The sequence below is a fragment of the Falco peregrinus genome, chromosome 7, assembly GCF_023634155.1.
Source record: "Falco peregrinus isolate bFalPer1 chromosome 7, bFalPer1.pri, whole genome shotgun sequence".
Classification (NCBI taxonomy): Eukaryota; Metazoa; Chordata; class Aves; order Falconiformes; family Falconidae; genus Falco; species Falco peregrinus.
Window position 1 is genome coordinate 15,315,024 of NC_073727.1, and position 25,411 is coordinate 15,340,434.

A 25,411-nucleotide genomic window follows, 5' to 3' on the forward strand; every position below is an offset into this window, starting at 1 on the left:
CTGAGTGGCAAAAATGCTTGTTTCCAGAGTTTTGGTATGATTGTTACCCCATAGGGAGCGCTGGGCATCTGCAAGCTGGATGCAAGGCAAACTCACACCCCAGAGATATTTCGTCGAAATCCCGCTCACTGACTTTTTGGTTGCTTCTCCTCAAATTCCTCGTTAATACATTCTCCACTAATAAATCTTTTCATTGCTCAACCAGCTCTGTAGAAAACAAAAGTACAGTTGGGGGAGTGTTTGATTGCAACATTTTTTTCTGTAGAAATAATTATTAGCCAATAAAGCTGGAAGGAGCTTGGCAGAGTTAAATTGTCCAGTGGGATTGGGTGCTTCCTCATTGGATCCTCTTGAAAAGACTCAGATTAATTTCACCTTTGCCATGCTTTGATTAGCTCTTGTTTCACATGTGGTTGAGCTTCTAAACAGAGATTTATATCTGTGCAGCTAACCTGTGGATTAGCACTTACTGCTCCTTTTGACTTTATTTAATAAAGTACACTACATAAGCATATTTTAAAGACACGTAAAAAAGCAAACATAAAGAAAAGATTTAACATACTGACTCGCACACATCAGGTTATTGTGCTTCTCTCCTCACTTTGTGTGCAGGAACATAATGTGTTTTGGCCAGGCCACTGTCAAAACAGACAGAGATTAATTACTGCAGCCATTTGTTCCGTTACAAAAAAAGACAAAAATAACTCGTGACTCATGACAACAGCGAATGTTGTGAAGCCAAATCCTGCATCCTATTTGCCATTTTCTAGCCTCAGCATAGAAAAAAATATGTGATTTTGAGAAATGATCTGATGCTATCTTTAGTACCTCTGCAGTGTTTACACAGCCAGGGAAGGCAGGGTCTGGCATCGTCTTTAACGACCTGCAGCCATGGTTCGGGAGGAGGGTGTCCTGCTGCAGGCCGTGGGAATGAGGTGTTGCTTGATGGGCCTGGGAAGGGTTTGTGTACATCAGTAGATATGGCTGCAGGGCAGAGACATAACCTTAAAACATGTCAGAACTGTGAAATCAGGGGAAACCCATAGCTTTGCTCAAGCAGAGTCCTTCAGCATGAGCTTGGCATTTCTTAGTGTGTGGTCATTGGACCCTGACCACATGCTTTGGCCCTATGTGGAGAGGACCTCCATTCTTGGAGTGAGCTTTGGAGGACTGAATTTCATCCCACCATGTGGGACAAGTTCTCCCGTGTAGGGGCCATGAATAAGAGTATTATTGCCCATTTGCTGGTATACCCTTAAGTGTTTCTGAGGTTTCCCACCCTTGTATTATTAACATGGACAGGGAGATGGACTTCACCTCTAATGCATTTTCATGACTTTATCCTTGCATGGGCCAGAGACCGCTGTAGTCACCCAGGGAGTGTTGTCACCATCTTTCACACAGTCTTAGAGCATCAAATCCAGCAGGGATGCTCCCCACTGAAATACTGCAACAATACCAGCCAATGGGTCCGCATCCCCCTGCCGCAGGCTCCATACACTGATAGAGAAGGAGGAAGGACACAATGGTGGTTCTGCAGCTTAGCTCCTTGGAAAATGGCAGCCTTATCAAAAACCAGCGCTGGTAGTGCAAGTGAGCCCCATCTCCCCTCCTGCAGGAAAGGGAACCTGCTTAATTGTTTCCAAATCTCGGAATATTTTATGAATGAAGAATTGGGTGCAGGGGGGAAGAAATCAGTCAGCTTTCAGGTAGAGTGAGGGCAGTAAGCAAATAGGCTGGTAGTATTGGCAGAAAAAAAAAGGAACATTTAAAAATCTGAGCTAGACATGCTTGAAAGCATCTTCAGCCTTTAAACTGTGTTAGAAAAATAATTCACTGCAGTCCTCTGCTTCAACAGTTGTAGATGTTTCACTATGGTATAAGAACATCCTTCAAGAGAGATGGGTTTACACTGAATTAATCATGTTATATCCTACCTGACAGCATCAGGCTGCAGCTGTGCCAGCATCTGCTGAGATGGTCAAAGACTGTTTATGGCTGTTCCCTCGTGAGGGAGGCACGAGCCAGCCCAGGGAGGACTGGTTTGGGTCTGTACATGCTGGAAGTGACAGCACTGGGATGTGTAATGTGGCTCTGCAGCCCATAGGGTTGGACACTTGGCCACAAAAAAGGCTCCCGTCACCTTGTCACTTTTGGGGGAGAGGGAGCAGCTCTTCCTTGCCCACTTCCCATGAAGCAGTTACAGATGCATCACAGGGTTATGGGTCACCAGCGTGCTGAACCCAATGGTCTGTATTGTGCAGCTGGTAGGATGCTCCCCTTGCACCACCAATTCCCAAGCTTTCCTCAGATGTTAGCAGGAGCCATGGCAAATTTTTAACATAGTTATCATTCTGGGAGAATCAAATTCATAAAGGCATGGCCAAACCCCACCTTAGGGACAGGGATAGGCATGTTTTTGTTTCCTGGCACAGATGTGGCCTTGCACAGCAAAGAGGATGCTGTAACCTCAGCAGGGCAGGCAGCAAGCAGTGAGCAGCTCTGGACTCTACATGCAGGTCCAAGGGCTGCTCAGGTATTTGCCATTTAACAGTGACTGGATATAATAAACAAAGACAAATCTGACCAGAGCCTCCTAACCTCTTCCTTGAAGTGCTCCTGTCTGCCTGGTCTGGCGAGGGGGGAAGAGGAGCTGAGTGCCTTGTTGCTACAGTGCAAATTAGGCAGCTCCTGGTCCAAGCATTCCTCTGCAGCAGACAGCTACAGGGATGAGTCTCTTCCAGTGGCGGCTGTCCCTTCTCTTGGTTTTATTGGACCAGCTGCTCTGCCAAAGAGCTTGAGCCAGAGATGGCTAAAGACCAAATACGTCACCTGAGTCCCATCATCCCTGGGAGTCTGGTGATGCCAGACAGAAGGCATCTGAGGTCAGCCCTGCATATGTGACATGAACAGAAAAGCATCAGGACGCACTTTTAAAAAATTTTAATTTCACTGGCACACGTCTCATGTGTCAGATCGTTCCTTCACACATACGTATGTGTGCACTTCATTACAGCTCCTTGTCTCCTTTCCTTCCTCCGCTTTGCCCCACTTCCCTGCAGTATTCTCCTTCCACCCTGGGACTTGGAAGCTGTGCTCAGGCTCTGCAAGAAAACTGCTTCCAGCTGTGGGCTGTGACAGGCTCTCAGCCGCTGTGCAGCTGTTCTCGGGCTTCTGCTCCCAAAACCAAGGGGATGGGTGGGGAAAGGTTTATCCTTACTGCTGACTGTCTTCAGACGCAGTTACCCAAGCCTGGGTTCAGAGGTTGCCTTTGGACACTGCCAGAAACAGGCACAGGACCCTTCTGAGAAGCTAAATCGATGTGCAGGGCTACAAGAGCTAAAGGAAGATTTCAGCAAGGTGGGTCGTAGCAATCTGGTGTCACACCATTAATGCAAGAAGGGTCTAACGGCTGCTTGGGGAATCTCCCCTTCTTGAAGGAAATTTGGCAAAAAAGGATCTTGTATGTGCTGTGCCCAGGCAGCTCTGCCTATAGCATGTGCTTTCTCCCCATTCGGTTACCTCCTCAACCTGTCACTGACTCAGTCGGGTTGGATGTCAAGTATCACCGAACTCTGAAGGAAGCTGTTCAAGCCTCCTTAAAGAACTCTCTCTGGTTTTGGTCATACAGCTTTGGATACTCAGGTGACTGCAGATGAAATTTCTCTGTCTGAAAAGTTAAAATTCCTGTGAACATTTCAGCCAGTTTCCTAAGGCAACTTTCCTTTTGTGCCAAGGGCTCTTCTCAGCAGTGTCCAGACAGGTTGGGTGTCTGTTTCTCCTTGAAACCAATGGGACAGAGGTGCTGGTTTCATGGTCCTGAAGAAACCAGAAATAGCTCAAGTACATTGGGTGAGATCAACAGAAAGACCTAAGTGCTTGCAAGTGGGACTCGCAGAGAATTTAGCTAGTTTGGCCCAAAAAAGCTCTCTGCAGTTCTTAGGCCCTCTCATTTCTTTGTCACAAACATGCCCAGAACTGGCCTAGGCTGGAGGCTTTTTTCTAGTCTGAACACCACCATGATTCACACAAGCCAAGGTGTCCCCAGAAGGGCCAGGTACAGTATAACCCTGCCCCCACTTTGGAGTTCAGCACAGTGTAAGCAGCCACAACTACATTCATTCATATGCTTCAAAACTTTTGGAGGTACCACTCAGTATCTCTGCATCCAAAGGCAAGGAATCCTTCAGAAAAATCTGACCCTTACAACACCAAAGGGTTGGCAACCCTCTGTCCTGCTGAAGGAGACTTCCTAGTAGGTAGGTAGGTACCTACCAACCAGCTTTAATCTCTTGACCTCTCCTGGCCAAGTCTTCACCATTATTTGTGGTTATCTTTTGCTTGGTGTTTCCAAGACATGCGTGGTTCCAAGACAAGCTTTTGCTGTGAACCCTTGTTCTTCGGGCTGATTTGGCAGTTCCTTCAATTGATAGTCACAACCGCCCCTTGCGTGGCCACATCGGCTTGGCCGTGCTCCTGTGATCACTCATTGCTGCTGGAACAAGGGAAGGCAGACAGACGTTTGTACATTCTCTGGTGATGCACAATCTGCATCCTGTGGTCACCGGGTAACTGTAAAATTAAAACAGATCCTTGCTGTTAACCAAAAGGCATTTGCAATAAAAGGAAGTTAAATACAGTGCTGGAGGGGTTGTTTTGCTGCTAACAATACATTATAGGACCTGCTAGGAAATTGGATTTACTACTCTCTCCTCGTCCCCATGATTAAGTTCACCCCTGGTTTAATGTGACTTAGAATTAGGTGGGATAATTTATGTTGATGGTAGGTTCAAGGACCTCTTTTTTTTTTTTGCCTGGCCTTTGGTAGCATTGCCATTATTAAGGATGACAGAATGAAATCCACAGGATGTGCTATAGCAAGCATAAACCATGTAAAATACAGTTCTTGCGCCTACTTTCCTTTCTGTACAATCCTTTCGTGAGATAGAGGGTGGCCGGCTATTCCCATCTTCCTATCTAGAAACCAGGCAGGAGACCAGACCCAAAAACCTCTGCCTTCACTGGAATTTGGACATTTCCAGGCAACATAGTGGTGCTACACAATTGATTTCTGGGACTGGCAAAAGTGTCACCATAGGTCTGGAACTTCAAATTCCTGACAGCACTGAAGATTTGCTATGTCTTCCAGAAAGGCACTTTGTCGTACAGAAATGACACAGTTGTGTGACTGATCATCTGCCAGAACAGGGACAGAACTGGCCAGGGCCCTCTAAAGCCATGAACATGCATTTAATACACGGGGTGAAAACACCATGAAAATACATGGGGATGCAGGAGAGAGGCTCTGGGAAGTGCAGGGCTGGGGCTTCCCTGGCCTGGAGAAAAGCAGGGTTTGTGCTCTGCTCCAGGTTACATCTTCTGGACTTTTGCTCTGGCTCCCTAAGGAAGCCCTGATGCAGCCAGGGATGGTGAGGCTTTCCTTCTGCTCTCCCAGTAACCTGGGTCCTTTCTCCATTAGCTGCTCTGCAGGTTGGTGACCCTGCAGGACTCAGCTTGGCCAAGGCTGCAAGTGGTGCACACGAGTCCTGTTAGGATGCTGGTCAGAGGTTCACATGGCCAAACTAAACACCATGGAGCTATTACATGGTAATGAGGCAGGTTTCTGTAACACCAGAAAGCCCAAGGCTGGGTTTAGACATGTGAAGATGCACCACAAAGTAATACCTTTGGAATTTACCCCACAGAGCTGAGGCCTCTCAAACCCCCCTCTCCCATTTCTCAAGTCACCAAGCAATGGTGCAGTCAGGGTTTGAGCCATGTTCAGCACGTCAACAGTGATGAAAACCAGGCAGGTTGATCATGGCCAGGTAGGTTCTGTGCTCAGAGCTCCTTCAGTCCAGGTCAACAGAGTGATTTCTGAAGCACATGTGATCCACCAATGCCTGAAAGCTGGGGGACATTAGTATTAAAGGGGGTCTCTTCTCTTTCACCAAAGGACTTGCTGCTCTTAGGTTTTGTCTTGTTTTCCTCTGAACTTAAAGCAAGAAGACCAGCATTTTCTCTTTTCAACTAAAGAACCTGGAAAAAGGGGAACGAAAATCTTTGAAGGTCACTGCTGTAGCCAGGATGAGCTAAGGACATAGAAGCAGTGTGGTTTGGAAGGAGAATATCTTTGAATAAACCAGCTGGAAAAAGAAGGTGAGAATCTAGTTTCAGAGTTCAGGATTTCATGAATGTCTGTTCCTCACCTATATTGTCTAATGAAAGACCCTACCTCTTCCAAAACCCTTGATAATGCTTTGGTAGCACAGACCAAGGAGGAGCAAGCCTGTTCTGTGCTAGAAATTGATTTGGGTGAGTTCGAATTAAGAAAGAAAAGCGGGGGGACACAATCTGTGGAATAATTTAACTTTTATTTATAGTAATTTTATGGTCTGCCATGCAGATTAATTAATGCGGCCAGTAAACACTCTTTTTAAGATCCAGCTACAGTGATAGTCCTGCTCAAGCCCTAAGAACATTAATAATGAACATTAATAGATAAGAGAGACAGCATTGAAATCAATGCTTTACACAAGGGCCAGCTATTATAAAGATCAGTGCAATAATTAGTTGCGTTTTTTAAAAATAAATCATACAGTTGATTTACTTCAGGGGTGCCTGTGTGTCTGAGGTTCAACCAGTGGATTCAGTCCTTTTAATCAGAATTAGTTCTGGAATAGATTTTGCTGGCCATAGAGCTAAAAACGTAATCCTGGTTGGCTTGTTCAACTCTATTAAGCATCTATGACTATTTGTCAAAAGGGGATCTCTGTCTTCTCCTGACAGAAGGGCTCATCAAAAACAGACAGCAGAGGAGAGGAGAGGAAATTTCAGCTTCATTGAAACCGAAGCCAAATCCCTCATTGGTTTCACTGGGGCCACAATCTCACCTAAACCGCATAACGCCCTTTAAAATGCTACTGGCATGATAATTATACAAAATAGAACCCACATTTCATTTTTCGGGGGGAGAGGGGAAGGAGTGAGAGGAGAAGAAGGGAACCTAACACACACATTTGTCTGATCCTATGAGGCATTTACCTGTAGCATGTACTTGGCAAAAGAACTGATATATGAACTGAACAAATAATAAAATAGCCTGTGTTTCCTCGCATCACAATTTGTAAATGCTTTCAATGTACATAAATGATCTTAAAAGAGGTATTTGCATTTCCTTTGAGGAATCCTTAAGGAATCCAGATACCTCAGAACCACGGTTGTAACTTGGAAACCTGAAAGCGATCTAATGAGTCAGACCCTGTCTAATCTGATATGTGAAAAACCTTTGACTTTGACTTGAAAGCTAGATTTTTCTAACCCTGACACTTAGGCATCTATTACTAAATTATAGAAAAAACCCAGAAAACACCCCCCAACAACTGGCAAACAACCAAACCTACCGTAAGTAATCCTACCAACAGCAGAAGTGATGCTGTAAAACACTCCTTCTACCCACTTCTTTACCTTTTCACCTACTGTGCGGATCACAGTTATGCCTAAGGCAGCAGGGATTGGTTAAAGCCACCTCATTTAAATACATTAAAAAAATTAATGAGCTGGAGGGGAGAGGAGAGACTTACCTAACAGCAGTGCCTGCAAGCAACCAAAAAATGAAGCTCTTCTTTTTATCCACTGCTACTGCCCTTTGCTTCAAAGTCACGCTCTTCTTTTTATCCACTGCTACTGCCCTTTGCTTCAAAGTCACTAATTCAACAAAGACCTTAAAGACCATGTTGAACTTTTAAAACAGTGGGACAATTCTGTGTACTTAATGGAGATACAGGGATGGATTGGCTTACATATATGTTAAGCACATCTTTTAAGTCCTTTTCTGAATCAGGGTCTGATCTCGGTCCCATGTGAGTTAACGTGAGTACAAGTCTCCAAGACCAGCAGAGACAGCTATTCTGTTGTTCATAAGCAAAGGTAACAAGCTGGGGTCCCAGAAAGGCAAAAAGTACAAATCTGGAATCAGTTATAAGGACACTTTGCTTTTAGATGAGTATTTGGCTATTTTTCAACATGCATTTCACTCAGCTAAGAAAATGGGGGAAATGCTATTTGATACCTCACTTCTAAATCCTCCTTGGAAGACAGGTGTTGCTTTGAACCTACGGTACAGAAGATAACTGCAAGCTGGATTCCTGAGATGAATGTGAGGGAGATTAAATCCAGACCACAATAATGTCATCTTCTCCAGCAACATCACTGTCCTGGGATGTCGAAGGCAAGCCAAAGTTCACACATTAGTTTAGGATACTGCTAGCTAGTTTGCAGCCAAAAAAAACCCCAAACCCGTTCAGACATCGGTTTTGATGTATTTTATTTAGAAATCTATGTTCAGGCCATGTTTGCAAAAAGCAATGAATCTCCAGTGTTTATCATCAGGGGTTCAGATCCAGTTGAGTCGGTCAGAGTGCCTAGTTGTGGGCAGTTGCCTCACGTTAGCTACCTGTCTTGGAGCACTGCAGACCATGTTTCAGTCACTTTAAGCAGACCATGAACTAGGACAGCCTCTGACAGAGGCAATTCTACCCCACTTCCACCTTCACTTTGACCTCAAAAGTTGCCCCACTTCATGTCTGTACAGGGGATTGGACAACCAACCTGGATTAATGCATTTTAACACAGATGTGGCTGCCCCAATGCTTGCACCCGCAAACACGGTTGCTGAAGCAGAACAAGCAGCAATGGGCAAAGACAAGATGCTCCTTTAGTTGCCACTCTAAGTCCCTGCTTAAGGAAGCCAGAGAACTACAGTGTATCTTGGCCATTGCTGGCTGGAGTGACTAATTACTGTTAAGACAGTGGTTATTCCTCTGGAGATTTGCCATGTTTTGAAGAGCTGGCTCCAGCTCCCTTGGATTTCTCACAGAGAACCTCCTGTACCTTAGCGAAGTCTCCCCCTCAACTCCAGCTCATACTTGATTTTTGTTATCTGCCGGCTGGATGAGACACTCAGCTGTTGTAATTTAATGATGCTGCCCTATTAGCTTTCCCAGGTACCTGAATCCAACTCAATTGAAGCAAATGACAGTCTTATCAACTCCATGGACTTTGAAGCAGGCTCCAGCTACAGGATTGATCCAATATGTAAATGCCATTCCAGGAAGGGAGGAAAATCATCATCTGAAATTCTTTGAAGACTTGCAGCTCTATCTTGGCATGCTAAATGGAAGTGAAGGAATTTCTCAGGGAGAATGTTAAATAATTTTCAAAATAATTGTTAATGCCCAAAACACAACCCCAATCCCACCTCTGTTACTCAGTCAGGTTATGGTTTACCCACTGCTGTAAACTAGTTTTCACTGTTTGTGGTTATACTCACCATTGTTCTTGGAAACAAAGACCAAATCAGTGGTTGGATTCTGAAGTTTAAAAATTTGATGTCAAGGTGTGCTGGCCACTCTTGGGTCCACCAAACATCTGTATTGGATTACAAAGCATTTTAGAAAGAGATTCAGGGAGCATTGTTTGGGACATAACCTAGAGTTAAGCCCAAACAAGAGATCTAGAAAGTCCAAGCTCCATCACCACCTGCTGTTGGAAGCACTGACACCTACCAGCACCCAAATTCGGTTGAACAAATTTCCTAAGCACTCCAGCTTAAGCTACCACACCTGAACTCCTTGATCTTGAGACAGTCTAGTCAGGCTCTGCTGCTCAGTTCACATCCCTCAGGACATGGGGATTCTGCTCAGTTCACTCCCTCATGCACAGAGTACCCATTGTGAAGTTTTAGGGGTGATTTCAGCAGATCTAAGACTGGCTGCCTTGGAGTGGGCACTGAGGCTGTGAAGGATAGCCAGGACTAACAACTGCAGGCAACATCTTAAGCATCTGCCAGTGGTAAGTTACTGTCCCATGGCATCAAAATACTTCTGAAAAAGGAGGCAGCAGTGGTGCCACAGTCACACCTCTGTCAGTATTTTGTGTCTACGAAATAATGGCCCAAAGCTTTAGTAGTAATCTAGGATAAAGTCAAGATGGGGAAGAGGGAGTGTCTATAACTTACTATCACCTCTGCACCTTCTGTCCTCTGGTCGCTACAGTCCCGATTACAGAAAGGCTCATTTAGGACCCTCAGCAGTACCTGACACCAAGCCTTCCCCAGCACTCTTTTTGAGCTCAAGAAGCACCAGAGGGACTTGAGCACCTTTAGATGCAAAAGGGTCTCCCTCTGGCTCACAGCAGGATTTCTTGGCAGCTCAAGGCGGGTAAAAAGCCAAAGTAGGGTACAATTGGGCTTTAAGTAAGGCTAGAGACTTTGTTTCATTAGTTTTCTTTCATTATTGAGATAGGCAGAAACTTCAGGGCAAAAACTCTTGACTAAAAACAGTGAATTGCTTAAGCATCGTGTAAGCAAACTGGAGAAAACAGTGAACAAAGCTCCTGGAGGTACTTTTCAAATATAATCACCTTGCATCTGCTGATTTGCATGCCACAAATACTTATCTCCTACAATTAATGACTGCTTAATTGTATGCATTTCAAGAATGAAGTCTTTTGCGATTTATCAGTCCTCCTGAATTTGCCTTTAGAAATATTTGCTAAGGCAGTGTTTTAATACCTGTCTAGCTCCAAAGCTGTCAAAAATACAGAAAACATCAAAGAGGCTCTGCTGCAGCCCTAAACAGAAAGGAAATAATTGTAGTTGTGGTATTGGTAAACCTACAAGGGTTTTCTGTTAATATCTCTAGCTACCACACAACCACAAGAACTGTCATGATCTGCATTTATGATTTTTCCTTTTGGGTATAACCATCCAAGCTAAAATATCCCATATGCTAAAAGATTGATGCTTAAAACTTCTTTCCAGATGTGCTCTGGTTTGGTTAAATATTTAACACATTTCTAGAAGTATGTAGTCTATAATTGCATTAATACTTCAGAAGAATGATGTCCTGGTGAGTAAAGGAAAGATATTCTAAGGCTGGCTGTGTACCTCCTCTGCCAGTGATCAGCAGAAAGCAGACAGGTTGCCTTTAATCCGATTACCACTGATCACTGTGGATGGCATTTAAACAGCTACACAACCACAACCCTGACAGCATCCCCCAGTAATATTCCCAAGGCTTAAACAAAGTGACATTCTGTGACATGGTAAAATTGCAAACAGCAAAGTCCTTATTTAAATTCAAGTATGTACAAACATAACTGCATGATGCATACAACTGGATGTATTTAATTGCTAAATTCTGTGCCGTTAACAATATGGTTTCGCCTTTTTCCCTATGCATTTCCACAAACAATTGCTCAAAACACCCAAAGTGTAAGAGCTGGAAATAAGATGGATCCCTGAAGTGACGAACACTTCCACAAAAATAAAAACAAGAAAGAAATTCTCTAGTAAGATGCTTGACTGGCAAATGCATGTATTAAAACCATTGGGAAGAGCTGACAATTTTAAACAGTAACATCTAACTCATGTGGTCTGGATACACAGTCTGAGAGAAAGATTCTGGGTGCGATTTAGGAAAGTACCTCAGTGAATAGGAAATAATGTATTCAGTTCTTTCAGTAATCCTACCCTTACCCTTCAGAACAGTCAAAAGCAGCAAGAAAATGAAAACCTGTTGAGATGTGGTGAGAGGATGAGCAAATAGGGAGCTTTTTTCCACCTCACTGCACGGCTGCTCTGGGCAACAAGGCACACTGAGTAACCAGCTCTCAAGGAACAACAGGAAATCCTACCAAGGATGACAGAATTACTGTGTGCTCAGGAGGTACTCCACAAACCTCCCAACAATGGCATGCAACGGTGACCTTGTGAGATGACATGTCTGTGCCTGCAGCAGTAATCTCAACTGTGTTTCCAGCACGCCCCCAAGCACTCAGGCTAACTGGCACAGCATAGACACACGCAATTAAGCTATCAGGGCTGCCACATCATTGCCAGTGTCCCTGGCTACACTAATTCACAAACTGTGACCTGGAGGTGCTTGAAGACAACAGTCCAGAGCCAGAACAAAGGACAATCCAAAACACTGAATAGAACAAGCAACTGAGTTCCAGTGCTTGTGATGTGTAAGTCACATGGATGCAGCCCTCACAGCCATCTTCCACAAGGCCCGGGCCAAGGTAGGACTGTGATGTTACCCATGTCCTTCAGCCCACTGTATAAAAGTCAGCAGAAAAAGGTTCATCAGCCAGGTGGAAGGCCCATGCATTACGCACAGATGATTTTAAAAGCATCAATACTTAGAAAATTTAAGAGTATATTTTCTTCTGAAATCTACGGGAACCATTAGGCTATGCTGGATGCTTTTATGAAGCTTAAATCTAGCCTGTTTCAGGATGGTGAAGTTATGCTTACTGCCAGGATGACCATTTGAACATCCTGACACAAACAGGAGTGTTCAGTCACATGCACAGGGAAGAGTAAGAAGCATGGTATTACACGGACCACAATTATCCCGCACAGGTCCTTCCTATTAGAAATTAGTTTTGGAAAATAAAAGCATCAGCAGGGGAAGGGAAGAAAGATAGTTTAATAGAAACACAGAAGATGCCTGGGATAGGGGAGGATTCAATTTCAGTTAAAAGACAGGCATTTTATTTCTTAATTATTTTTTAACATTCCAGGTTTATTCAAAAGACATTCTGCAGGCATGTATCTTACAGGTCTTAAGACTGATAAAACACTAGGAATAATGTGATTACCCTAGCAAATGAAGACATGGCTAAAATCATATCAGTGATTATTTTAATATTATTTTAATAAAATTTTGGACATTTCAATCAATTTTTTAATACTGGCCAAAGCCATTCATACCTAGAGCATTTGAAACAGTTCATTAAAGGAACAGAACTTCACAAGCTGTGAACAGCAGACTACACTTGATTTCTGCAACTGATGGGAAAAGCTGCTGAAGAAGTATCTGTACACTTTAAAAATGTTACATCAGTGACAAATGGAAATTTTGTGCTTTAATACTTTGCTTGAAAAGTCTCTTTATCCAACATGAAGTCAGCAAATCTCTGCTGCAGCTCCTTTTCTCTCTCCTGCTGTCGCTGCACATCTTCCTTCAGACACTAAGGAAAACATTAAATGAAGCAACCAGTCAGTTTTTCCAACAGCCACACCCATGAAGATCTTTACCAAAGGTTATATTTTAGTTCCTTCAGAAGAAGGGGTCAGAACTGAGACAGGACATTGCTAAAATTACTTATTTAAAATATAAATGTAAAATGGAGCAGTTGATCTAGAACATTAAGAATCACAGTTATCATATTTCAAATGTCAGGTACCTTACCCTGGTTTTGACAGCAGTTAATACCAAATGCTTTAAGAGAAGAGAATTCAAATTGGAAACTTGCCAGAAGCAGTGCATTGTATTTAACAGTTATCCATAGATTCCTCCTCCCTGAGTTTGTTCAAAACAGTTTTCTGGCAATCTTCCTAATTAACCCTGCATCCTACAACAAGGGCTTCCACAAGCCTTTGTCCTGTAACTGCATAGTGCATGAAGAACTACTGCTTGTTCTAAAACTGTCAGCTGCTAGTTCATTTGATCTTCCTTTACTCTTGTATCAGAAGAGACAGTAAATGAATTCTGAGGATTAGCCCCAACAAGTAAAGTGTTATTTACTAAAAAACAGGTGCTACTAGTAGCTATCAAGCTATTTAATACATTTTTACCATTAACTTTCACTAAATCAATCATCACTTCTGAGTTTGTAAACACATCTATCAGCATTTCTGAAGGCTCTTCACAAAGTCAGTTCTAACAACTGATACATTTTATCTTTCTAAAAGCAAGTGGTTGAGATGATTATAACTGAATGGAGCCCTCTCTTCTGGAAGGAAAAAAAAAAAAGGCATCAAAGGAAAAACTGTGCAAATGAGTACTTATTTCTTGGAAAGTAAGCCTGGCACTGGCTCAAGCCTAGGACTGAGTCTTGGTTGAGAGCTGCCTTGTTAGTGGAATACAGCAGAGAAGAATATCCTGGAGATTCTTAAACTAAGATCAGTGGTTCTGAGGAACTGTTTTCAGGTATCTGAGTATACCTGTTTCTGCTAGTTCTGGGCTGAAGTTAAAGCTGCTAAAGAGAAAGAAGTATCTTCTCAAAGCTATGCCAGCCAGTTAGGCACGTGATGGTATTCAAGAACAATGGTCCAGATGACACACGCACACACTGTTAGCCAGCAACAGGACTGCAGACAAACACCCTGAACTCTGAGGATGGCTCAAAACTTTGATTACAGAACAACTGCTCAGCTTCTGAAACTGACAGCCATGTATAAATCAGCACAATAACCCCACTTCAGTACTGGCTTTCTACAAGTCCAGCCATCCGCAAGTCTGACAACATTGTCAGCTTGAGGGAGTAATATAATCGACATGTGAAAAGAAATGAGACTCTCCTGTAGTACATACTAGCATTTGGTCCACTGACTTTTAAGGAAGTAGGAAGCTTCACTGAAGTTTCAGATCTACCCTAAGTTCTAACAGTAATTAAAAACAAAACAAATCGAATTAAGATAGATATGGAACTTCTGCCGATATGCATTGCAGAAGATTAATAAAATAAACCACACAAGGAAATAAAATAAAAACAAAGTTGAAGAACACACTAGTAGATTAGTCCCAGCTTCTAATATATATCACAGAAGCTTTGATATTGAAGCAAATAGCAGAGAAGTCTGGTAATAGCCAAAAGCGTAATTTAAAAAGAACATTAAATACTTGATACAAACTCAGGCTGTGAACCCCAGAGCCCATGCCTTGTAAAAACCATCTTTTCCATAAAGTGCCTGTACTTGACCTATTACATTAGGAATCTCACCTCCAGTCTCCGAGGGATTGCAGCATCTTCATGTTTCTTCAGTTCCTCAAAAGTACGTAGCTCCAGATGCGCCTGTTCGATTTGGTCCCACAAATCATTCAATTGTTTGATGAGGCCCATTGCTCGAGACTGATAACCACCAAGCAAGATCTTCAGCTTCTTCTCCATCTTGGCCGCCCTCTTTGCTTCAGTTGTCATGTGACCTCTGTTTATCTGCCAGAAGGAAACCAAGAATTGTTTTATTTATCCAGAACTCAAAAGTCAAGAGAAAAAATAACAACAACAAAAAAAAAAAAAAAAAAAAAGAGTAGTAAAACCCTGTCTGTGGAACTATTATCAAGTTGATCAAGTTCTTTGATTTCTATTAACAAATCATACTGCACATTTTACAACAACCTAGATTTCTGGATTAAAATCTTTACAATGTAAATACATTATTCCACGGGTGAAATCCACTAGCCAAAACAGGGGTGACAACACACTATATTGAATACAGTTTAACAGACAGGAGTTGTTGCAGTTGCTGAGCTAAGTAAGCAGCCAAGTGATGTGACAGCTTGCTGTGCTACATCCCACTTACACAGGAGATGCTATTTGCCTTAGTAAAAGAAAACTAAATAAAGAGATTGTGTTCCTATTTTTCAAAATTATCTTCTTAGTCAGCAAAACCAGCCACATCTTTCAATTCTTCTGCTTATCCTAACAGGATTCACCTAAATCATACTCCATAAAGCAAAAAAGCAATCAGGAACATTAAGGCAGCTCTGAATCTGTCTCTCCATTGCAGCGAACCATAATGAAAACATTTAGACTGGTCTGAGTGGCAAATGAATGCCAATGTTGGGACATGGAAGCACCGCTGCAAGGAACAGCAGAAGGACTGTTAAAATGGTAATTCAACCCTACCACCTTCTGCATGCACTTTCTCAGGACACCAGGAGACAAAGAACCAAGACTAAATCCTCACAGAGGTAGGACAGAATAGAGACACCAACTACTGTCTGGTTCTAAAAGGCATGAAAGGCAAATCCAAAAAAACCCAAATGTGGTCATATCCCAAGAACCACCCAGGTGCAATGACAAGAACACAACAGGTGGTGACCCTTCATTCCTGAGGTCATCATAAAGCATCTCAGAAAGACTGCTTGGATTCAAATGTCTCAGTAGCTGAATGCTGGTCAGCTTACTCGATTAACTAATCCAGTATCAAGTAATCAAGTAAGATTTAAAAATCAAAGTTTTGCTGGCAAACGCTTTTACATACAAAGCCAAAAAGCAGAAGCTTTTCCCTGCTCTGAACCCTACAATTACCCAAGATATCATCTTTTACCAATGAAACTAAACTCCACTGGGAAGGCACTACTTTCTGATGTATCCTTTACAGTGGTAACTACAGTCAGCCAAACACCACAGCCACTAGGATTAGTGCAGCCATCACAATCTTGTGCACCAAGCTATTTCATCAACCTTTCTATTGTCCAATTTTATTAAAGTACCTTCTATTATACAGCTGCATGATTCTGTAAAATGCTCTACTCCTTAACAATTTATTCACTCATTTAAAACAGTTTTAGTAGGTGGTGCAGAGATAAACATAGTGAATGGTCAAGGGAGCAAACTGTTAATGAGTGAGTGAAAGAGAAATTTGACTTTCTGAGCTGTCTGGTTTGCTCCTGGGGAAAGAGATGCAGACTGCTATGCTTTTCAGATTCTGTTTGCAAAGTAGACTTAAGCTATGCCCAAGGTGCTTTAAGCATACAGAAAGGCGTCTCTTTTTCAATATTTATATAAATCTAGAGAAAATTAAATAAATAGATTAGGGATTTGTGAGGATACTCTCTGATGGAAAAGTATGAAAGCTTTAAATGTCTTCACTGGTAAATAATATGCTATTACTGCAACAACAAATACAGCTGTGCGGTAAATGAACTATTTTCCAATTACTGCTTCTTGGATGAAAAACGTATGTTGAGAGCCACTGACATTTAGAGATCATGGAATAGACAGATGCACAGGCAAACAGAATTTTGTTTGTAACAGCGGTCTAATGTAACAAAGATCAACTGTTCCATGTTGTTTCACAGCATTACAGACAACGTAGAGCATGCTTGGTGTGAAATGAAATTTCCATCAGAATGTCACTCTTCCAGAACAGGTTAAAAAAGACCATTCAGAAAAGCTCCACTATTCTGTCATCCCAAGTGAAGATCCGTCAGCAGTCTAATTTTCTAATAAAATGTTAAACACTGAGTACCTGAGAACATGAAATACAGTTAAAAGCACTATCTCCACCACACAGAAACAAGACTGGATCAGGCACTGCAGTCAGAAGTCCTGAATTAGCTGCATGCTCCAAGTATCACCAGTAGCAGTGGCACTACTGGGTTGATCTTGCACCTTTACACACTCAGGCTGGGATTCACGTTGCTTGGCTTTAGACATCAACATCTGAGCCTCTCACCTGAGGTCCTTCCACGATCAGGAGAGAAACTGGCAACTCTAGGGCATGGTTCAACTGATCCAGGGCCTCAGAACGAGACTAAGCACACCACTGAAGTGCTCCTCAGTGACTGAGATGGGAGCACAGACTGCTTGCTCAGACACCGTTACCTAAGGTCTGGTGGATCAGTCCCACCCTAAGCATCTACTGTTTTAATGTATGAGATACAATAAAGCATTTTTTTTTGTCCAAGGAAAACCAAAGCCAGCTCAAATCTAATGCTTATTATAGTATTAGACCCTGATTATTTAAGCACTCTTGAAATTTTCAGACAATGAGAACTGGACTGCATATTTCCAAGTTGTTCTGGACATAGATTCTTATTTTTAACTACCAGAGCTCCTTAGGTTGCACACTGCTATTCAGCCCTGGCTTTTATACTCAGTTCCTTGTCTATACTGAATTATCATAGGCTTCACTGCTGTAAAAAGAAAAGTAAGAGGGGGAGAAAGGGGAAAAAAAAAAAAAAGAGCCTCCCAAGTATCTAAACCCAGAAATAACAGCCCTTTCTTCCTTCTTAACAGCCCTTTCTTCCTTCTCTGCTTATAGAGAGAAATGCGAACACTCATCACCTTTCGTCCTTCCTCTCAACTACGAGATTTTAGGACCTACTACGAAAAGGTCAAAAGAAGGTCTCAGCTTTTGTAACAAATACTATTTATTAAAAATTGCTGACTGCTGCATTAATGCCAACAACTGCGTATGATTTTTAGGTCAAGCTTCGTAAAATTTTAAGGCTCAGATACCAAGCTAAAAATTCCAAGCAGTTATGAAGAGGTGTGTTTAAACAGTAGTCTACATTATTTGCTTAAAGCTAAGAAATAGATTTCCGTAAAATCTGACAACTATTTCCCCCCAAAACCTAGCAGAAAACATAAAGACATCTGAAAGATTTCTCCACTTATTTATTTTGTACTGTTCCTTGGCTGGCTTTGGTTCCACTGACTTTTGTACCAGCTATAGCAAAACGGGAACAGCATGTACATACATGGGGTAAAATTATATATGATGTTAGGGCAAGTGAGAGCGCCTCATCCCATCCCAAATCTCTTGCGTAAAAGCCTTCCCTCATGCCTAGTAGTGTTCAGTTTTCAGTACTACACTAGAGAGTCAAAGAAGAGAAACCAGAACAAAGCAACAGACATAACTGGAGGTTTATAAAATATGATCTAGAAAAGGAAGACCAACTGAAAAAACAGGGAGGTTTATAATTTTTTTTCACTACCATATTTTTGTTAGAAAATGAAGACAGACACATGTTTTAAATATGCCAAAGATCACTGTGAAAAATTAGTCTGTTCTTATGTCCACTGAGAAAGGAAGATGGGTTTAAATTTGGCAAGGACATTTTAGACAGGAGGTTGGTTGTAAGGTTTAACTAAGGACAACAAAGAACAGGGAAAGACTGCTTACAAGAACTAACATCCAGTGGGAAAAATGTTAAGAAAAACTGACCCTGAGGAAGGAAGGGCTCAAGTGCCCTCAAAACTACATTTTCACAATTCCTCATCTCACTAAGTCTGCTGAGGACACCACTCCTTCAGTTCAAAGGGCTGGTTTTCCCTGTACTGACTGTTTTGTTTTCCCTCCATTAAACATGGAGCTTCTGAAAATCCCTGAAGAGCACTAAGCTCTCTTGTCTTCCAACTGATCTTCTGAATCATGCCTGATGGATAAAAAACATGGAAGAAAAACTGCTGCATGTTCTTACCAGAACCATATTCAAAAGTAAACCAACTTGTTCCGCGACCTTGGAGAATCAACACATTATCATAAAGCTGCTTAGCTTGTGCAGAGAAATCCTCTGCCAGCTTCAGCTACGCTGGATGAATAGGTTACTCCTGGAATCTATATAGGACTACTCCAAATGTTACTATAACTTCCTTCCTCACCTCAGACCCACAAGTGGTCCTCCCATACTCAATTCTGCTGGCAGGAGCTCCACTAACTTAAATAGCAGGGTTTGTGAACTTGCCGCATATTGACTCAGTCTGCCAGAGTAGCTGGACTGAGACAATGCACACTAAGATGACAGCCTTCTGCTCAACGCCAGGTTACACTGACCAATTTTCACCAGCATTTCACACCACCCCAGGGACAATGACTGTAACACTATGGCATCCTTTGTGCATGTTTAGGTGGCCTTTACAAACTTGATGGTGCACTCTATGATAGCATGTTTTTGAAAAATAAATTCATTAATTGCTCTACTTAAAAATATTTTCCCACTTCCATGCTCTTGGACAGAATTCTCCATTCTTTGGCTTGAAACACTGTTTCAGCTGTCTAAATTCTGACCAGGCAAAACTCTTTACAAAGCCTGCCACTTCACGGCTTGACACAATTTCAACACTGCTGTAAAACTGAAGATGATGCTTACTTCACATTATGATGGGGTACAAGGTGATGATTAGTGTCACAGCAGTCACAAAGGGACAGTGTGAGTAACTTTCAAGAGGATTAAATCTTATTTTGTCATCTAATTGACTGGTATCACAGTTTTTCATGGAAAGGTTCAGTCACAGGTGATCCTCAAATTAAGGTGCTGCTGGTATGCAACTGCACCTCCCAGCTGAAACTAAACCACATGTTCAAAGCTTGCATGAACATATAAAACTATCTTTCCCCAATTTAATACGGAACCCTCAACATAAATACCTATATTGTACTTTGCTATGTAGATCACATACCATTAAGGCTTACTGATACCTGCAGAAAGCTATTCTCTCTACTCACAGTCAAAACTAATAACCCAAGATTAATCTCCATTTGAACTACATTTCACAAATTATGACAACTTGCCTTCAAACATCTAACACAAGCTGGCAGGACTGTTGAGTAAAGACAGTACAGGGTACATCAAGAGCAACTGTTCCCACAGAAGTTCACAGCATCCACCTATCTAGGTCTAGAATAATACAGAAAGTTACTGAGCAAGTTAGCAGTCACTACTGATCTACAATGATGACATTAAAGCCCACTTTGAAAATTTTTATTTGGGAATTGCTTCTAAGACTAGTAGTATTATCAGTGATACCCATATATCACAATCACAGTAAAAACACATCTAGAAGAGCATACTTTAAGAAGAAAATCGACTAACTTATTTTTTACTAGGCTTTCCTGAAAACACTACCTCTCCCTGGGGGTAGTGGGAGGAAAGTTACAGTAAGATCACATACAGCAACAGCTACCTCAGGCTAACAGCTTTGATTAACTGTAAGCAAACATGGATTACTGCTGTGTCTGATGAGGTAATATGGCAGAGAGCACAGTGTAATTACCTTCAAAAACTATCACTGCAAGCCCAGAGTTCTTGGACTGGTCCCTTCCAGAGAAGAGGCTAACAATCTTGTGGAAGCTCATAAAATAAATTAGCAAACAGCCTGGTTCCCTCTCAGTATATAGCAGAAGCCCCATTATGATCTTACAGACGTCACTAGTACACTAGTACTCTATTCCAGCAGCTACTATTAGGCAAGTATAAATGAAGCAAGTTACTTTATGAGCAGCAACTCACACTGGCCCAAAACTCACAAGTTCTGACAATGCTGCTTCATATTAGGACAGGCTGTAAAGAGCAATAGGCCTGCAGATCAGGTGGCTTCCATATCAATTTATACTTTTACCTGTTCAAACACAATTTTCAACAGTGATGGTGTGCCTTTTGCAATGAAGAGCTTTGTCAATGCTGACCTTTATTTCTAAGCACATAAATTCCCATTATGAACTATATTTCCAAAGGTGAAACCTGATTTCACCAACCACCGCAGAAGAAATCAATGGTTTTAGACACAGAGCAAAAACCCCTCTTACCCTACTACGAGCAACTGGCCAAATAAAAACTAACTGTTATGCAGTCTAAGTTTATTCTTAAAAGAACTTTTGCATTGCTCATTTCCGTTCTGGCACATCCTGGACTGAGGACATGCAGAAAAACTTTTTTCTATACAAAAAGTTATCCAGCTCCCCAAAAATTATGACCTTAGAAGAAAGGCTAGCACAACAGTCCAATCTGAAGACAAATTCCAGACTCATAGGCATGGTCACAGAATGTGTATAGGAAGAACCCTCCTTACTGGCATTCATCAGCTTCCTTCCAAAGGTCCCAAAGTCAGTCACAGTAACAGAACTGGTATAAAGTCAACTAGTAGCATTTCCCTCTGAAAATAACTCTTTAACAGAAGAAGTATAGTTTGGTTTCCTAAAGCTGTTCAGTTGGCAGTATGGGAAATGTCACTGCTTTAAGAGTTGACTAGTTAGATTTGAATAAAACTCTTATCTATTTTCCTCCTTCCTGCTCATGGTAATGAAGGTTTTGGGGAGGGCAGCTGCCAACTGCAAATGTCATTTGTGGAGAAAACCAAGGACACAGTAAGTTAATTCTCCTAAAGGGCAGTGAACACTGGGGTTTTTTCCCAGACTTCTAACATGCAAAGATACAAAGCTCCGGCTCAACTCAACAAGTTGTAAATGGAAGAGACAACTATTTCCCAGACAGTACAAGTACACTTAAAGATTTAGCAGTTTTAGATAGTGATTTTCAGTCACAGGTCTACTAGTGCTTCGCAAACAAAACTACAGAGCCCCATAAGTTAGACACTACTCCTTTCCCAGTGACAGAAGAATCAAGGGAGACAATAAGACCCAGTTTTGTTTCACTGATCTGACTTGCTCTAGGTGCCTCCATAATAAAAAGAGAAAAAAAAAGGAAACCTGAGAGGGAAATTGAACTCTTCAGTGGGCCGAGGTGCTCTCAGGAGGAGCTTCATCTGTACCAAAACCAAAGGGGACCTAAGGCAACTGCAGATCTGTTAGTTAGGAGGCTAAACTAAGGTGTATCAAATCTGAACTCATGGGACTTGCTCAAAACCAGGCAATGAATACACACCTGCACTACAAAGAAAAGGCAAGATTTCTGGCTAAATCCATTTATATTCCCTGGCACATTTTTTCTTACTGCAGACACAAGTTATCCCTGGCAACACAAAAACCTTTTATGTATTGCTTTCCTCATTATAGGTTATGGGTTACCTTTATTGTGGATCCCACAATGATTCCAAAATTCTCCAAGCAAAGATGTGATGTGCTATAGCTAAGATGATCTAATAATCCAGCAACTGTGGAAAAGGGTCTGCTGCTTGATCTAAAAATAATTAGGTTTTTGGCAATTCTATGAACTGATCCAGACTACAACAGAGTTACAAGAGCAATGGTTATGAGGTCAGAGGCAATGGTAGGGGGCAGCTGCACAAAAGTAGCACTGACCCTATCTGACACAAGCTGAAACCATAGAATCATGTAGGTTGGAAACAGACCTTTAAAATTATCAAATCCAACTGTTAACCCAGCACTGCCAAATCCACCACTAAACCACATCCCCAAGTGCCACATCTATGCACCTTTTAAACACCTCCAGGGATACTGACTCAATGACTTCCCTGGGCAGCCTGTTCCAATGCCTGATAACCCTTTCAGTGAAGACACTACAACCTCCTTTCAAGTAGCTGTAGGGAGACATAAGGTCTCCCCTCAGAGCCTTCTCTTCTCCAGGGTAAACAACTCCAGTTCCCTCAGCTGCTCCTCACAGGACTTGCTCTCTAGATCCTTCACTGGACACCCTCCTGCACCTCAGTGTCTTCCTTGGAGGGGCCCAAAACTGAGCACAGGATTTGAGATGCAGCCTCACCAGTGCTGAGTACAGGGAGGGGGACAATCACTGCCCTGGTCCTGATGGCCACACTGTTTTGGATACCAGCCAGGATGCTGATGGCCACCTGGGCACACAGCTGGCTCATGCCCAGCCGGCTGCTGACCAGCACCCCCAGGCCCTTTCCCACCAGGCACCTTCCCAGCCCCCTGCCCCGAGCCTGTAGTGCTGCCTGGGGTTGCTGTGACCCAGGGGCAGGACCCAGCACTGAGCCGTGTTGAACCTCAATACAACTGGCCTCAGCCCATCGGTCCACCCTGTCCAGATGCCTCTGCAGAGCCTGCCTGCCTTCAAGCAGTTCAACACTCCCCCCCCCCGCCCCCAACTTGGTGTCATCTGCAAACTGACTGATGGTGCACTTGATCCTCTCGTCCAGATCACTGATACAGTTGTTGAACAGGAGTGGCCCTGGCGCTGAGCCCGGGGGAACACCGCCTGCTGGATTGAACTCCATCCACCACCACCCTTTGGGCTCGGTCCTCCAGCCAGGTTTTTACCCAGCAAAAAGTACAGCTGTGCAAGCCATGAGCAGCCAGTTTCTCCAGGAGAATGCTGTGGGAAATGGTGTCAAAAGCTTTACTAAAGTCTAGGCAGACAGCACCCACAGCCTCTCCCTCATCCACTAAGAGGGTGACCTTGCCACCGAAGGAGATCAGGTTTGTCAAGCAGGACCTGCCTGTCATAACCCCATGCTGGCTGGACTGATCCCCTGTTTGTCCTGTATGTGCTGCCTGATGGTGCTCAGGCTGAGCTGCTCCATAACCTTCCCCAGCAGCATGGTCAGGCTGACAGGCCTGTAGTTCCCCGGATCCTTCTTCTGGCCCTTCTTTTAGATGAGTACCACATTTGCTAACTTCAAATGCTTCAAATGATAAAACCATCCCAGCCATAGCACAAGCTGCATGGTAACCATTCTGGTAAACAGTAAAAGTATGTTCACACTGATAAAGACAATTATCTGGGTAGAACCCCTAGGAATCTGAGTTACCCAGGAGAAGTATATACCCTCCAAAACCACTGAACTATAAATACACATACTCCGATGATGAACTGTACATTAAGCAGAGATCAGACACTGCAACAGTGGTCTTGCATAAACTGTCAGCTCTATCAGATTCTGAACAGCTTGACAGTGGACCGTGACAACCACTGAAGACCACTGATAACCCTCAGATGTTATCCCCTGGTGCCAACTATAGTCCCAACAGACCTTATTAAAAAAAATCATATTCCACAACAGCAACACAGTAGTATAACTGAACATATGTGACAATAAAAGCTGACTACTCGGGGATTCCACCATAGTTTAGCTTTATGAGTAATTTCTCTATTCCTAGTCTTATAAATTTTCTGCAGGTGTTTTCTCAGTAACAGCACACCTGAAAATCCCAAAGAAAATGCAAGCTTTAGAAGCATGTAAACTAGAGAGAAATTAAAATACAATTTCTGATAAACTAGTTACGGATACACCTTGCAGCAGAACGTACCACGTAACCTATAAACCTGCAGCTAAGCAACTGAATTTCAATGTAAATTAATTCAAAGGACTTGGGCTGCAACCAAAAGCAAAAGTGGACACTTTGGTCTGATAAATTATCATCTTGGTCTACCTTGGATACTGCAAAGAATAGCTAATTTACTATGCTTTACATATACAGTGTAACTAGAGCTTCTTCCGCTGCAGACTTTCATGGTGTTTATAATTTAACAATCAACTGAAATGATGATGTTAACTACCACAGTTTTAATAAAAATATTTGCACGCTGCAAGCCAACTATGAACCATCTTCAAAGGAAAAGTAATGCTGGCAGGCAGTTTCTACATTATGTACTATGAAGGCAAGCAACTAGCTTGTTACATAAATGCCTCTGCTATCTCATTTTATCTAATACGGTTCCTACTTTAACATACACCTTAGGTAGGAATGCTTTTCTTTATAAATATATTGCTTGGAAGAAGTGAAGATACTGCAGGGAACTGAAGCAGTTACTAAGTGCAACTGTGAGCACCAGGAAACTCCCATTTCTGAAATGACCAGGTCTGCAGTGTAGCCTAGCCTTGAACAAATATACTAGACTTCTAGAAGCTACTGGAAAGATCAGAAAATTCCACCAGGATTCAAGCCAAATCTAAGCTGTACCACAGACATAGTTAGGTCACCAGGATTCACTTGCACGGACCTGAAACTCCCCATCCGTAACGCAAAAAAGTTCACACGCTAATTCTGTAGCGCTCTTAACCACATTAAGTAGCACATTCAGAGTCCAAAACCTTCAAAATAAAGGAGAAGTTAAAAGTATTACTAATACATAGCAGTATATTCCAATATTAAAACTATTGCTGAGTTGTGCATTACCCCTGCTGATGCCTGGACGGGATATCTAGCCAAACAGAAGCTCTCCACAAC

At 42.4% G+C, this 25,411-nt stretch overlaps 1 protein-coding gene across 1 annotated transcript in view; it reads right to left on the reverse strand.

The window, feature by feature from the left end:
- Positions 1-12,536: 12,536 nt before the first annotated feature.
- Positions 12,537-25,411, reverse strand: part of CDC5L (cell division cycle 5 like) — a 35,106-nt gene continuing 22,231 nt past the window's right edge. The window contains exons 15-16 of the mRNA XM_005239212.4: positions 14,794-15,006; positions 12,537-13,038 (exon numbers count right to left, since the gene is read on the reverse strand). Of these exons, the coding sequence (XP_005239269.1) occupies positions 12,934-13,038; positions 14,794-15,006 (318 nt within the window). The 3' untranslated portion in view covers positions 12,537-12,933. The remainder of the gene's footprint in view (positions 13,039-14,793; positions 15,007-25,411) is intronic.